Source organism: Salvelinus alpinus, chromosome 10 (assembly GCF_045679555.1).
Source record: "Salvelinus alpinus chromosome 10, SLU_Salpinus.1, whole genome shotgun sequence".
Taxonomy (NCBI): domain Eukaryota; kingdom Metazoa; phylum Chordata; class Actinopteri; order Salmoniformes; family Salmonidae; genus Salvelinus; species Salvelinus alpinus.
Window position 1 is genome coordinate 77,502,200 of NC_092095.1, and position 16,390 is coordinate 77,518,589.

Genomic DNA, 16,390 nt, shown 5'->3' on the forward strand with positions numbered 1-16,390 from the left:
GTCTTGACTTTATTTCTCTTTTACAATTTGTCTTGACTTTAATTCTCTTTTACAATTTGTCTTGACTTTAATTCTCTTTTACAGAGTGTTAGAGTCAGAGAAGAGCGCTTTAGTTTAGTGATTAACCCCAGTCACAGTGTTAGAGAGCTTTAGTTTAGTGATTAACCCCAGTCACAGTGTTAGAGAGCTTTAGTTTAGTGATTAACCCCAGTCAGAGAGGAGACCTTTAGTTTAGTGATTAACCCCAGTCACAGTGTTAGAGAGCTTTAGTTTAGTGATTAACCCCAGTCAGAGAGGAGAGCTTTAGTTTAGTGATTAACACCAGTCACAGTGTTAGAGAGCTTTAGTTTAGTGATTTACCCCAGTCACAGTGCTAGAGAGCTTTAGTTTAGTGATTAACCCCAGTCACAGTGTTAGAGAGCTTTAGTTTAGTGATTAACCCCAGTCACAGTGTTAGAGAGCTTTAGTTTAGTGATTAACACCAGTCACAGTGTTAGAGACCTTTAGTTTAGTGATTAACCCCAGTCACAGTGTTAGAGAGCTTTAGTTTAGTGATTAACCCCAGTCACAGTGTTAGAGAGCTTTAGTTTAGTGATTAACCCCAGTCACAGTGTTAGAGAGCTTTAGTTTAGTGATTAACCCCAGTCACAGTGTTAGAGACCTTTAGTTTAGTGATTAACCCCAGTCACAGTGTTAGAGAGCTTTAGTTTAGTGATTAACACCAGTCACAGTGTTAGAGAGCTTTAGTTTAGTGATTAACCCCAGTCACAGTGTTAGAGACCTGTAGTTTAGTGATGAACCCCAGTCACAGTGTTAGAGAGCTTTAGTTTAGTGATTAACCCCAGTCACAGTGTTAGAGAGCTTTAGTTTAGTGATTAACCCCAGTCACAGTGTTAGAGAGCTTTAGTTTAGTGATTAACCCCAGTCACAGTGTTAGAGAGCTTTAGTTTAGTGATTAACCCCAGTCACAGTGTTAGAGAGCTTTAGTTTAGTGATTAACCCCAGTCACAGTGTTAGAGAGCTTTAGTTTAGTGATTAACCCCAGTCACAGTGTTAGAGAGCTTTAGTTTAGTGATTAACCCCAGTCAGAGACGAGCGCTTTAGTTTAGTGATTAACCCCAGTCACAGTGTTAGAGAGCTTTAGTTTAGGGATTAACCCCAGTCACAGTGTTAGAGAGCTTTAGTTTAGTGATTAACCCCAGTCACAGTGTTAGAGAGCTTTAGTTTAGGGATTAACCCCAGTCACAGTGTTAGATACCTTTCGTTTAGTGATTAACCCCAGTCAGAGAGGAGGGCTTTAGTTTAGTGATTAACCCCAGTCACAGTGTTAGAGCTTTAGTTTAGTGATTAACCCCAGTCACAGTGTTAGAGCTTTAGTTTAGGGATTAACCCCAGTCACAGTGTTAGAGAGCTTTAGTTTAGTGATTAACCACAGTCACAGTGTTAGATACCTTTCGTTTAGTGATTAACCCCAGTCAGAGAGGAGAGCTTTAGTTTAGCGATTAACCCCAGTCACAGTGTTAGAGAGCTTTAGTTTAGTGATTAACCCCAGTCACAGTGTTAGAGAGCTTTAGTTTAGTCATTAACCCCAGTCACATTGTTAGAGAGTCGGAGACGAGACCTTTAGTTTAGTGATTAACCCCAGTCACAGTGTTAGATACCTTTCGTTTAGTGATTAACCCCAGTCAGAGAGGAGGGCTTTAGTTTAGTGATTAACCCCAGTCACAGTGTTAGAGAGCTTTAGTTTAGTGATTAACCCCAGTCACAGTGTTAGAGAGCTTTAGTTTAGGGATTAACCCCAGTCACAGTGTTAGATACCTTTCGTTTAGTGATTAACCCCAGTCAGAGAGGATAGCTTTAGTTTAGTGATTAACCCCAGTCACAGTGTTAGAGCTTTAGTTTAGTGATTAACCCCAGTCACAGTGTTAGAGAGCTTTAGTTTAGTGATTAACCCCAGTCACAGTGTTAGAGAGCTTTAGTTTAGTGATTAACCACAGTCACAGTGTTAGATACCTTTCGTTTAGTGATTAACCCCAGTCAGAGAGGAGAGCTTTAGTTTAGCGATTAACCCCAGTCACAGTGTTAGAGAGCTTTAGTTTAGTGATTAACCCCAGTCACAGTGTTAGAGAGCTTTAGTTTAGTCATTAACCCCAGTCACATTGTTAGAGAGTCGGAGACGAGACCTTTAGTTTAGGGATTAACCCCAGTCACAGTGTTAGATGCCTTTTGTTTAGTGATTAACCCCAGTCAGAGAGGAGGGCTTTAGTTTAGTGATTAACTCCAGTCACAGTGTTAGAGAGCTTTAGTTTAGTGATTAACCCCAGTCACAGTGTTAGAGACCTTTAGTTTAGTGATTAACCCCAGTCACAGTGTTAGAGAGCTTTAGTTTAGTGATTAACCCCAGTCACAGTGTTAGAGAGCTTTAGTTTAGTGATTAACCCCAGTCACAGTGTTAGAGAGCTTTAGTTTAGTGATTAACCCCAGTCAGAGAGGAGAGCTTTAGTTTAGTGATTAACCCCAGTCACAGTGTTAGAGAGCTTTAGTTTAGTGATTAACCCCAGTCACAGTGTTAGAGAGCTTTAGTTTAGTGATTAACCCCAGTCACAGTGTTAGAGACCTTTAGTTTAGTGATTAACCCCAGTCACAGTGTTAGAGAGCTTTAGTTTAGTGATTAACCCCAGTCAGAGAGGAGAGCTTTAGTTTAGTGATTAACCCCAGTCACAGTGTTAGAGAGCTTTAGTTTAGTGATTAACCCCAGTCACAGTGTTAGAGAGCTTTAGTTTAGTGATTAACCCCAGTCACAGTGTTAGAGAGCTTTAGTTTAGTGAATAACCCCAGTCACAGTGTTAGAGAGCTTTAGTTTAGTGATTAACCCCAGTCACAGTGTTAGAGAGCTTTAGTTTAGTGATTAACCCCAGTCACAGTGTTAGAGAGCTTTAGTTTAGTGATTAACCCCAGTCACAGTGTTAGAGAGCTTTAGTTTAGTGATTAACCCCAGTCACTTTAGTTTAGTGATTAACCCCAGTCACCGTGTTAGAGAGTCGGAGACGAGAGCTTCCACAGTTAATGAAGTTAAGCTTCATGTTACTCTTTCTAGATTAATTAGTCCAATAGGAATGAAGAGGAGGCCTGGATGTGTAAACAACCTATGTATGCAGACAACCGATCCAGCACATGGTCTTTAATGCACAATTAAACTGGCCTCTGTCTGGGGATGAAGCAAAGCACACACCAGTTGGGTCTCTGAAGTCTGTTCCATACATCATCCTATCACTGGTAATGGGGCGAGCGCCGACGAGAGCCAGAGTGGCGTGTGTTTCTGTGTGTGTGTGTGTGAAGAGGAGGAGTGTGTGTGTGTGTGTGTGTGTGTGTGTGTGTGTGTGTGTGTGTGTGTGTGTGTGTGTGTGTGTGTGTGTGTGTGTGTGTGTGTGTGTGTGTGTGTGTGTGCGTGTGTGCGTGTGTGCGTGCGTGCGTGCGTGTGTATATATATATAAGACCCTGTGGTATCATTCAGAACTAGGGTAAACAAACACAAGGACACCAACGTCTCATTCCAACTCTAAACCCAGAACAGAACCTAATTACAAACCACAGGCGCCGGAGGACACCGACCAACGGGGACAGATAATGGACCCGTGTACATTGTGTTAATAGGGTGTCGTAGTCCTGTTATTGAAAGATACATTACAAATGGCACAAGTATCTCCCCATCGGCCCACGGTGAGGGTCCCTCATAGTGTTATAGAGTGTCTTAATGTTGTTTTATGATCTGATGTTGATGCGGTAGATGATCGTGAAATATTCGTAGACAAACACAGTAGAACGGTTCTTACTGAAGAGCTCAGTGACTTTCAACGTGGGATGACACCTTTTTCAACAAGTCAGTTTTTTTTCAAAATGTCTTCCCTGCTAAAGTGGTGTAAAGATCGCCGTCCATTCGGACACCGCCGGGAGGAGCGGCAACGCGTTCTCTGGAGCGGTGTAAAGATCGCCGTCCATTAGGACACCGCCGGGAGGAGCGGCAACGCGTTCTCTGGAGCGGTGTAAAGACAGCCGTCCATTAGGACACCGCCGGGAGGAGTGGTAACGCGTTCTCTGGAGCGGTGTAAAGACAGCCGTCCATTAGGACACCGCCGGGAGTAGTGGCAACGCGTTCTCTGGAGCGGTGTAAAGACAGCCGTCCATTTGGACACCGTCGGGAGGAGTGACAACGCGTTCTCTGGAGCGGTGTAAAGACAGCCGTCCATTTGGATACCGCCGGGAGGAGTGGAAACGCGTTCTCTGGAGTGACGAATCACGCTTCACCAATCTGAGAGTCCAACGGTCATATCTGGGTTTTTGGCGGAGGCCAGGAGAACGCCACATGCCCCAATGCATTGTGCCAACTGTAAAGTTTGGTGGAGGAATAATGGTCCGGGGATGTTTGTCATGGTTCGGGCCCGGCCCTCTAGTTCAAATGAAGGGACATCTTAACCTTACAGCATACAATGTCATTCTAGATGATTCTGTACCTCCAAGTTTGTGTTGGGTTAATGCCCTTTCCTGTTTCAGGATGACAATGCCCCCGTGCACAAAACGAGGTCCATACAGAAATGGTTTGTCGAGATCGGTGTGGAAGAACTTGACTGGCCCGCACACAGCCCTGACCTCAACCCCATCGAACACCTTTGGTGATGAATTGAACGCAACATAATTGCCCCGACCTCACTAATGCCCCTTGTGACCGAATGGAAGCAAGTCCACCTCAGCAATGTTCCAACATCTTAGTGGAAAGCCTTTCCCAGGAGAGTGGAGGCTGTTATAGCAGCAAAGGTACCTGGGCTGCCTGCCTAGGCCTGCTGCCTAGATTGGTGTTATGTAAGCCATTTTCCAATGACCTGGGGGATCTCCCCTTTTGAGACAGATTGAGAATATGAGTCAGTGGACTCATTATCAGTGTGCTCCTTTAGAAGCCTAGGTGGACTGTTATCTGGCCCTGTTATCTGACCCTGTTATCTGACCCTGTTATCTGGCCCTGTTATCTGGCCCTGTTATCTGGCCCTGTTATCTGGCCCTGTTATCTGACCCTGTTATCTGGCCCTGTTATATGGCCCTGTTATCTGGCCCTGTTATCTGGCCCTGTATCTGACCCTGTTATCTGGCCCTGTTATCTGGCCCTGTTATCTGACCCTGTCATCTGGCCCTGTTATCTGGCCATGTTATCTGGCCATGTTATCTGACCCTGTTATCTGGTCCTGTTATCTGGCACTGTTATCTGGTCCTGTTATCTGACGCTGTTATCTGGCCCTGTTATCTGGCCCTGTTATCTGATCCTGTTATCTGGCCCTGTTATCTGGCCATGTTATCTGACCCTGTTATCTGGCCCTGTTATCTGGCCATGTTATCTGGCCATGTTATCTGGCCCTGTATCTGACCCTGTTATCTGGCACTGTTATCTGGCCCTGTTATCTGACCCTGTCATCTGGCCCTGTTATCTGGCCATGTTATCTGACCCTTTTATCTGGTCCTGTTATCTGGCCCTGTTATCTGGCCCTGTTATCTGGTCCTGTTATCTGACGCTGTTATCTGGCCCTGTTATCTGGCCCTGTTATCTGATCCTGTTATCTGGCCCTGTTAGCTGGCCATGTTATCTGACCCTGTTATCTGGCCCTGTTATCTGACCATGTTATCTAGCCCTGTTATCTGGCCCTGTTATCTGGCCCTGTTATCTGGCCCTGGATCTGACCCTGTCATCTGGCCCTGTTATCTGACCCTGTTATCTGGCCCTGTTATCTGGCCCTGTTATCTGACCCTGTTATCTGGCCCTGTTATCTGACCCTGTTATCTGACCCTGTTATCTGGCCCTGTTATCTGGCCCTGTTATCTGACCATGTTATATGGCCCTGTTATCTGGCCAAGTTATCGGACCCTGTTATCTGGCCCTGTTATCTGGCCCTGTTATCTGGCCCTGTTATCTGACCCTGTTATCTGACCCTGTTATCTGGCCCTGTTATCTGGCCATGTTATCTGACCCTGTTATCTGGCCATGTTATCTGACCCTGTTATCTGGCCCTGTTATCTGGCCCTGTTATCTGACCCTGTTATCTGGCCCTGTCATCTGGCCCTGTTATCTGGACATGTTATCTGACCCTGTTATCTGGCCCTGTTATCTGGCCCTGTTATCTGACGTAAAATCTGGCCCTGTTATCTGGCCATGTTATCTGACCCTGTTATCTGACCCTGTTATCTGACCCTGTTATCTGGCCCTGTTATCTGACCCTGTTATCTGACCCTGTTATCTGGCCCTGTTATCTGGCCCTGTTATCTGACCATGTTATCTGGCCTTTTATCTGGCCCTGTTATCTGGCCCTGTGACCTTCTCATGCTTTATCTTCAGAAGTTAATTTAGGAAACTGTTACTTCATCAACAAGCTCTGGCCCAAAAACATGCTCAGAGTCTGAGATATACAGTGCTTTCGGAAAACATTCAGACCCCTTCCTTTTTCCCACATTTTGTTACGTTACAGCCTTATTCCAAAATTGACTAAATTAAACTTTTTCCTCATCAATCTACACACAATAGCCCATAATAACAAAGCAAAACCAGGTTTTTAGAGAAAAACAGAAATAACTTATTTACATATGTATTCAGACTTTTTGCTATGAGACTCGAAATTGAGCTCAGGTGAATCCCGTTTCCATTGAGTCCACCTGTAGTAAATGTTTTGATCAGACAGGGCCTCTGAGACAGGAAAGGCACACCAGGACCTCTGAGACAGGAAAGGCACACACCTGTCTATATAAGGTCCCACAGTTGACAGTGCATGTCTGAGCAAAAACCAAGCCATGAGGTAGAAGGAATTGTCCGTAGACCTCTGAGACAGGATTGTGTCGAGGCACAGATCTGGGGAAGGGCACCAAAAAATGTCGATAGCATTGAAGGTCCCCAAGAACACAGTGGCCTCCATCATTCTTAATAAGTTTCGAACCACCAAGACTCTTCCTAGAGCTGGCTGCCTTACCAAACTGAGCAATTGGGGGAGAAGGGCCTCGGTCAGGGAGGTGACCAAGAACCCTATGGTCACTCTGAAAGAGCTCCAGAGTTCCTCTTTGGAGATGGGAGAACCTTCCAGAAGCAAAAAAACATCTCTGCAGCATTCCACCAATCAGCCTTTATGGTAGAGTGGCCCGACGAAAGCCACTCCTCAGTAAAAGGCACATACAGCCCGCTTGGAGTTGGCCAAAAGACACTGAAAGGACTCTCATACCACGAGAAACAAGATTCTCTAGTGTGATTAAACCAAGATTGAACTCTTTGGCCTGAATGCCAAGTGTTACTTCTGGAGGAAACCTGGCACCATCCCTACGGTGAAGCATGGTGGTGGCAGCATCATGCTGTGGGGATGTATTTCATTAGCAGGGAGACTAGTCAGAATCGAGGGAAAGATGAAAGGAGCAAAGTACAGAGAGATCCTTAATGAAATCCTGCTCTGGAGCGCTCAGGACCTCAGACTGGGTCGAAGGTTCACCTTCCAACAAGACAACAACCCTACGCACATAGCCAAGACAATGCAGGAGTGGTTTCAGGACAAGTCTCTGAATGTCCTTGAGTGGCCCAGCCAGAGCCCGGAGAGTCCTGAAAATAGCTGTGCAGCGACGCTCCCAATCCAACCTGACAGAACTTGAGAGGATCTGCAGAGAAGAATGGGAGAAACTCTACAAACACAGGTGTACCAAGCTTGTAGTGTCAAACCCATCAAGACTCAAGGCTGTAATCGCTGACAAAGGTGCTTCAACAAAGTACTGAGTAAAGGGTCTGAATACTTATGTAATTGTGATATTACCGTTTTTTTAAATTTGTAAAACATATGCTAAAATTCATAAAAACATGTTTTTGCTTTGTCGTTATGGGGTATTGTGTGTAGATTGAAGAGGGGAAAAAACAATTTAATCCATTTTAGAATAAGGCGGTAACGTAACAAACGTCAAAGGGTCTGAATACTTTCTGATTGCACTGTATGAAAGTGACTCTTTGTAGGGAGCCAGTATCTCTTTAGAAAGCTTGGATCCCTGCAACATATCCATTAACAACATATCCATATCCATTATCCATTATCCATTAACAACATATCCATATCCATTATCCATTATCCATTATCCATTATCCATTATCCATTATCCATTATCCATTATCCATTAACAACATATCCATATCCATTATCCATTATCCATTATCCATAATCCATTAACAACATATCCATAATCAATATCCATTATCCATTATCCATTACCACCATATCCATGATCCATTATCCATTAACAACATATCCATATCCATTATCCATGATCCATGATCCATGATCCATGATCCATGATCCATGATCCATTATCCATTATCCATATCCATGATCCATGATCCATGATCCATTATCCATTATCCATTATCCATTAACTCTTCGGCCATTTCTAGAGGGAGATGTTCTGCCATTTCTAGAGGGAGATGTTCTGCCATTTCTAGAGGGAGGTGTTCTGCCATTTCTAGAGGGAGATGTTCTGCCATTTCTAGAGGGAGGTGTTCTGCCATTTCTAGAGGGAGATGTTCTGTCATTTCTAGAGGGAGATGTTCTGCCATTTCTAGAGGGAGATGTTCTGCCATTTCTAGAGGGAGGTGTTCTGCCATTTCTAGAGGGAGGTGTTCTGCCATTTCTAGAGGGAGATGTTCTGCCATTTCTACAGGGAGGTGTTCTGCCATTTCTACAGGGAGATGTTCTGCTATTTCTACAGGGAGGTGTTCTGCCATTTCTACAGGGAGATGTTCTGTCATTTCTAGAGGGAGGTGTTCTGCCATTTCTACAGGGAGATGTTCTGCCATTTCTACAGGGAGGTGTTCTGCCATTTCTACAGGGAGATGTTCTGTCATTTCTAGAGGGAGGCGTTCTGCCATTTCTAGAGGGAGATGTTCTGCCATTTCTACAGGGAGGTGTTCTGCCATTTCTACAGGGAGGTGTTTTGCCATTTCTAGAGGGAGATGTTTTGCCATTTCTACAGGGAGATGTTCTGTCATTTCTAGAGGGAGATGTTCTGCCATTTCTAGAGGGAGATGTTCTGTCATTTCTAGAGGGAGAGAGGGAGATGTTCTGCCATTTCTAGAGGGAGATGTTCTGTCATTTCTAGAGGGAGATGTTCTGTCATTTCTAGATGGAGATGTTCTGCCATTTCTACAGGGAGATGTTCTGCCATATCTACAGGGAGATGTTCTGTCATTTCTAGAGGGAGGTGTTCTGCCATTTCTAGAGGGAGATGTTCTGCCATTACTAGAGGGAGATGTTCTGTCATTTCTAGAGGGAGATGTTCTGCCATTTCTAGAGGGAGATGTTCTGTCATTTCTAGAGGGAGAGAGGGAGATGTTCTGCCATTTCTAGAGGGAGATGTTCTGTCATTTCTAGAGGGAGAGAGGGAGATGTTCTGCCATTTCTAGAGGGAGATGTTCTGCCATTTCTACAGGGAGATGTTCTGTCATTTCTAAAGGGAGGTGTTCTGCCATTTCTAGAGGGAGATGTTCTGTCATTTCTAGAGGGAGATGTTCTGCCATTACTAGAGGGAGATGTTCTGTCATTTCTAGAGGGAGATGTTCTGCCATATCTACAGGGAGATGTTCTGTCATTTCTAGAGGGAGATGTTCTGTCATTTCTAGAGGGAGATGTTCTGTCATTTCTAGAGGGAGATGTTCTGCCATTTCTAGAGGGAGATGTTCTGCCATTTCTAGAGGGAGATGTTCTGCCATTTCTAGAGGGAGATGTTCTGCCATTTCTACAGTGAGATGTTCTGCCATTTCTACAGGGAGATGTTCTGCCATTTCTACAGGGAGATGTTCTGCCATTTCTAGAGGGAGATGTTCTGCCATTTCTAGAGGGAGGTGTTCTGCCATTTCTAGAGGGAGATGTTCTGCCATTTCTAGAGGGAGATGTTCTGTCATTTCTAGAGGGAGATGTTCTGCCATTTCTACAGGGAGATGTTCTGCCATTTCTACAGGGAGATGTTCTGCCATTTCTAGAGGGAGGTGTTCTGCCATTTCTAGAGGGAGATGTTCTGTCATTTCTAGAGGGAGATGTTCTGCCATTTCTAGAGGGAGACGTTCTTGAGGCATCCTGTCTAGTTCTACTCTGTTCTTGGCATGTTGTTTTGGCTTTCCAGTAAAACAGTTGATTATTTCCCACATTGCACAGTTATCTCCCTTAGATTTAGTAGTAGTTTTTCTTTTCCTTCCTCACTTCAGCAGTTACGTTGTTTCTGAGACATTGATACCCTTCCCAGTCATTTTAATGCTTTTGTTTTTACCTCTTTAATCTAAACAGCTTCTCTGTGTCTCAGCAGGGCCTTGATGTTGTCAGTCAGCCAAGGAGATTGAGTTACTGTTTTTGTTTCTCTCTTCTCTGCTGGAGCTGTAGATGAAGGTTTGGGACCTGTTAAAAATATCTCTTGAAAGGCTTTCCAGGCCTCATTCACGTTGTTACATGTCAGGACTATTTTCCAGTAGGCTGACTCGAGGGAGTCAATGAAAGACTGCTGGTTAAAGCTTGTAAAGACTCTTTCCCAGTGGGCTGACTCGAGGGAGTCTATGAAAGACTGCTGGTTAAAGCTTGTAAAGACTCTTTCCCAGTTGGCTGACTCGAGGGAGTCTATGAAAGACTGCTGGTTAAAGCTTGTAAAGACTCTTTCCCAGTGGGCTGACTCGAGGGAGTCTATGAAAGACTGCTGGTTAAAGCTTGTAAAGACTCTTTCCCAGTGGGCTGACTCGAGGGAGTCTATGAAATACTGCTGGTTATAGCTTGTAAAGACTCTTTCCCAGTGGGCTGACTCAAGGGAGTCTATGAAAGACTGCTGGTTAAAGCTTGTAAAGACTCTTTTCCAGTAGGCTGACTCGAAGGAGTCTATGAAAGACTGCTGGTTAAAGATTGTAAAGACTCTTTCCCAGTGGGCTGACTCGAGGGAGTCTATGAAAGACTGCTTGTTAAAGCTTGTAAAGACTCTTTCCCAGTGGGCTGACTTGAGGGAGTCTATGAAAGACTGCTGGTTAAAGCTTTTGAGAGATATGTGCTGTTGTGTTAGAGCTCTCCTCTCCTCTCCTCTCCTCTCCTCTCCTCTCCTCTCCTCTCCTCTCCTCTCCTCTCCTCTCCTCTCCTCTCCTCTCCTCTCCTCTCCTCTCCTCTCCTCTCCTCTCCTCTCCTCTCCTCTGTCTCTGCTGCAGGTCCAGCAGTATACCACCCTGCTTCTCACTGCTGGCTTGCTTCTGAAACTAAGCAGGGTTGGTCCTGGTCGGTCCCTGGATGGGAGAACGGATTCGGTTGGAAGTGGTGTTGGAGGGCCAGTAGGAGGCACTCTTTCCTCTGGTCTAAAAAAACATCCCAAATGCCCCAGGGCAGTGATTGGGGACATAAACAGGAGTGTCATGGTCTTATTTTTACACAGCAGGCCTCCTGATCATCCAACTCAACCACAGGTCTCCTGTCAGAAGGTATGATATGGTTGGTGTTCAGGTCTCCTGTCAGAAGGTATGATATGGTTGGTGTTCAGGTCTCCTGTCAGAAGGTATGATATGGTTGATGTTCAGGTCTCCTGTCAGAAGGTATGATATGGTTGGTGTTCAGGTCTCCTGTCAGAAGGTATGATATGGTTGATGTACATCTCTCAGGTCTCCTGTCAGAAGGTATGATATGGTTGGTGTTCAGGTCTCCTGTCAGAAGGTATGATATGGTTGGTGTTCAGGTCTCCTGTCAGAAGGTATGATATGGTTGATGTACATCTCTCAGGTCTCCTGTCAGAAGGTATGATATGGTTGGTGTTCAGGTCTCCTGTCAGAAGGTATGATATGGTTGGTGTTCAGGTCTCCTGTCAGAAGGTATGGTATGGTTGGTGTTCAGGTCTCCTGTCAGAAGGTATGGTATGGTTGGTGTTCAGGTCTCCAGTCAGAAGGTATGGTATGGTTGGTGTTCAGGTCTCCAGTCAGAAGGTATGATAGGGTTGGTGTTCAGGTCTCCTGTCAGAAGTTACGGTTGATATACATCTCTACACCTCCCACTTGTCTGTTTCTGTCTCTCCTATAGAGAATATATCCTTCAATGTCCACCACAGAGCTGGGAATAGTGTCTGATAGCCGGGTTTCACTAAGGATGTGAACGTTAGCGCTGCTAAGGTCAAAGATGTGAACGTTAGCCCTGCTAAGGCCTAGGATGTGAACGTTAGCCCTGCTAAGGTCAAAGATGTGAACGTCAGCCTTGCTAAGACCAAGGATGTGAACGTTAGCCCTGCTAAGGTCAAAGATGTGAACGTTAGCCCTGCTAAGACCAAGGATGTGAACGTTAGCCCTGCTAAGGTCAAAGATGTGTACGTTAGCCCTGCTAAGACCAAGGATGTGAACGTTAGCCCTGCTAAGGTCAAAGATGTGAACGTTAGCCCTGCTAAGACCAAGGATGTGAACATTAGCCCTGCTAAGGTCAAAGATGTGAACGTTAGCCCTGCTAAGACCAAGGATGTGAACGTTAGCCCTGCTAAGGTCAAAGATGTGAACGTTAGCCCTGCTAAGACCAAGGATGTGAACGTTAGCCCTGCTAAGACCAAGGATGTGAACGTTAGCCCTGCTAAGACCAAGGATGTGAACGTTAGCCCTGCTAAGGTCAAAGATGTGAACGTTAGCCCTGCTAAGACCAAGGATGTGAACGTTAGCCCTGCTAAGGCCATCAGATGTGAAAGTTAGCCCTGATAAGGCCTAGGATGTGAACATTAGCCTTGCTAAGACCAAGGATGTGAACGTTAGCCCTGCTAAGACCAAGGATGTGAACGTTAGCCCTGCTAAGACCAAGGATGTGAACATTAGCCTTGCTAAGACCAAGGATGTGAACGTTAGCCCTGCTAAGACCAAGGATGTGAACATTAGCCTTGCTAAGACCAAGGATGTGAACGTTAGCCCTGCTAAGACCAAGGATGTGAACGTTAGCCCTGCTAAGACCAAGGATGTGAACGTTAGCCCTGCTAAGACCAAGGATGTGAACGTTAGCCCTGCTAAGACCAAGGATGTGAACGTTAGCCCTGCTAAGACCAAGGATGTGAACGTTAGCCCTGCTAAGACCAAGGATGTGAACGTTAGCCCTGCTAAGACCAAGGATGTGAACGTTAGCCCTGCTAAGACCAAGGATGTGAACGTTAGCCCTGCTAAGACCAAGGATGTGAACGTTAGCCCTGCTAAGACCAAGGATGTGAACGTTAGCCCTGCTAAGACCAAGGATGTGAACGTTAGCCCTGCTAAGACCAAGGATGTGAACGTTAGCCCTGCTAAGACCAAGGATGTGAACGTTAGCCCTGCTAAGACCAAGGATGTGAACGTTAGCCCTGCTAAGACCAAGGATGTGAACGTTAGCCCTGCTAAGACCAAGGATGTGAACGTTAGCCCTGCTAAGACCAATGATGTGAGCGTTAGCCCTGCTAAGACCAAGGATGTGAACGTTAGCCCTGCTAAGACCAAGGATGTGAACGTTAGCCCTGCTAAGACCAAGGATGAGAACGTTAGCCTTGCTAAGACCAATGATGTGAGCGTTAGCCCTGCTAAGACCAAGGATGTGAACGTTAGCCCTGCTAAGACCAAGGATGTGAACGTTAGCCCTGCTAAGACCAAGGATGTGAACGTTAGCCCTGCTAAGACCAAGGATGTGAACGTTAGCCCTGCTAAGACCAAGGATTTGAGCATCTGAGCATGTGACCACAACGTTGTATGTGACATGAACCCCATGAACCCCATGAACCCCATGAACCCCATGAACCCCATGAACCCCACTTTAGACAGCCATTTACTGGGTTAACTCTGGGGGTCCGGTTCCTGATTTACAAGTATCAACTCTGTTGCGCACCTCTTACATTTGGATTGGTCCGATTTGCAAGACAGGAGCACAATTAGAAACACTGTCCATGTTGTCATTAATATGGTGCCAATATGTACAACCCACCACACAGTTCCCTATAGAAATACATTATTAACACATTATCTAATGATACGATGATGACATGTTACCTCGACTAACCGGTGCCCCCGCACATTGACTCTGTACCGGTACCCCCTGTATATAGCCTCCACTCATTGACTCTGTACCGTAACACCCTGTATATAGCCTCCACATTGACTCTGTACCGTAACACCCTGTATATAGCCTCCACATTGACTCTGTACCGTAACACCCTGTATATAGTCTCCACAATGACTCTGTACCGTAACACCCTGTATATAGTCTCCACAATGACTCTGTACCGGTACCCCCTGTATATAGTCTCCACATTGACTCTGTACCGTAACACCCTGTATATAGTCTCCACATTGACTCTGTACCGGTACACCCTGTATATAGCCTCCACTCATTGACTCTGTACCGTAACCCCCTGTATATAGTCTCCACAATGACTCTGTACCGTAACACCCTGTATATAGTCTCCACAATGACTCTGTACCGTAACACCCTGTATATAGCCTCCACATTGACTCTGTACCGTAACACCCTGTATATAGCCTCCACATTGACGCTGTACCGTAACAAACTGTATATAGCCTCCACATTGACTCTGTACCGTAACACCCTGTATATAGCCTCCACATTGACTCTGTACCGTAACACCCTGTATATAGCCTCCACATTGACGCTGTACCGTAACAGCCTGTATATAGCCTCCACATTGACTCTGTGCCGTAACACCCTGTATATAGCCTCCACATTGACTCTGTACCGTAACAGCCCTGTATATAGCCTCCACATTGACTCTGTACCGTTAACAGCCTGTATATAGCCTCCACATTGACTCTGTACCGTAACACCCTGTATATAGCCTCCACATTGACTCTGTACCGTAACACCCTGTATATGAGCCTCCACATTGACGCATGTGACCGTAACAGCCTGTATATAGCCTGACCACATTGAACTCTGTGCCGTGAACACCCTGTATGATAGCCTCCACATTGAACTCTGTACCGTAACCCCACTGTATATAGTCATCCACTGGATTGACTCTGGTGATCCGGTACCCCCTGTATATAGTCTCCACATCTGACTGCTGTACCACTAACACCCTGTATATAGTCTCCACATTGCACGTCTGTAGCACAATTAGACACCCTGTCCATATAGTCATCCACATGGTGCCACTCTGTACCATAACCCACCTGTATATAGCCTCCACTATTGACATACATGTACCGTAACACCCTGTATATAGCGCTCCACGATGATGACTCTGTTACCGTCGACCACCCTGTATATAGTCTCGCACATTGACTCTGTACCGGTACCCCCTGTATATAGCCTCCACTCATTGACTCTGTACCGTAACACCCTGTATATAGCCTCCACATTGACTCTGTACCGGTACCCCCTGTATATAGCCTCCACTCATTGACTCTGTACCGTAACACCCTGTATATAGTCTCCACAATGACTCTGTACCGTAACACCCTGTATATAGCCTCCACATTGACTCTGTACCGTAACCCCCTGTATATAGCCTCCACATTGACTCTGTACCGTAACACCCTGTATATAGTCTCCACAATGACTCTGTACCGTAACACCCTGTATATAGTCTCCACAATGACTCTGTACCGTAACACCCTGTATATAGCCTCCACATTGACTCTGTACCGGTACCCCCTGTATATAGCCTCCACTCATTGACTCTGTACCGTAACACCCTGTATATAGTCTCCACAATGACTCTGTACCGTAACACCCTGTATATAGCCTCCACATTGACTCTGTACCGTAACACCCTGTATATAGCCTCCACATTGACTCTGTACCGTAACACCCTGTATATAGTCTCCACATTGACTCTGTACCGTAACACCCTGTATATAGTCTCCACATTGACTCTGTACCGGTACACCCTGTATATAGCCTCCACTCATTGACTCTGTACCGTAACCCCCTGTATATAGTCTCCACAATGACTCTGTACCGTAACACCCTGTATATAGTCTCCACAATGACTCTGTACCGTAACACCCTGTATATAGCCTCCACATTGACTCTGTACCGTAACACCCTGTATATAGCCTCCACATTGACGCTGTACCGTAACAAACTGTATATAGCCTCCACATTGACTCTGTACCGTAACACCCTGTATATAGCCTCCACATTGACTCTGTACCGTAACACCCTGTATATAGCCTCCACATTGACGCTGTACCGTAACAGCCTGTATATAGCCTCCACATTGACTCTGTGCCGTAACACCCTGTATATAGCCTCCACATTGACTCTGTACCGTAACAGCCTGTATATAGCCTCCACATTGACTCTGTACCGTAACAGCCTGTATATAGCCTCCACATTGACTCTGTACCGTAACACCCTGTATATAGCCTCCACAT

General features: G+C 45.5%; 1 protein-coding gene across 1 annotated transcript; it reads left to right on the top strand.

The window, feature by feature from the left end:
* Window positions 1-11,959: 11,959 nt before the first annotated feature.
* Window positions 11,960-13,724, top strand: LOC139532999 (protein FAM186A-like). The gene is made up of 3 exons (XM_071331146.1): window positions 11,960-11,989; window positions 12,209-12,697; window positions 12,780-13,724. The coding sequence occupies exons 1-3, from the start codon at window positions 11,960-11,962 to the stop codon at window positions 13,722-13,724; spliced, it is 1,464 nt and encodes a 487-aa protein (XP_071187247.1).
* The last annotated feature ends 2,666 nt before the right edge of the window (window positions 13,725-16,390 follow it).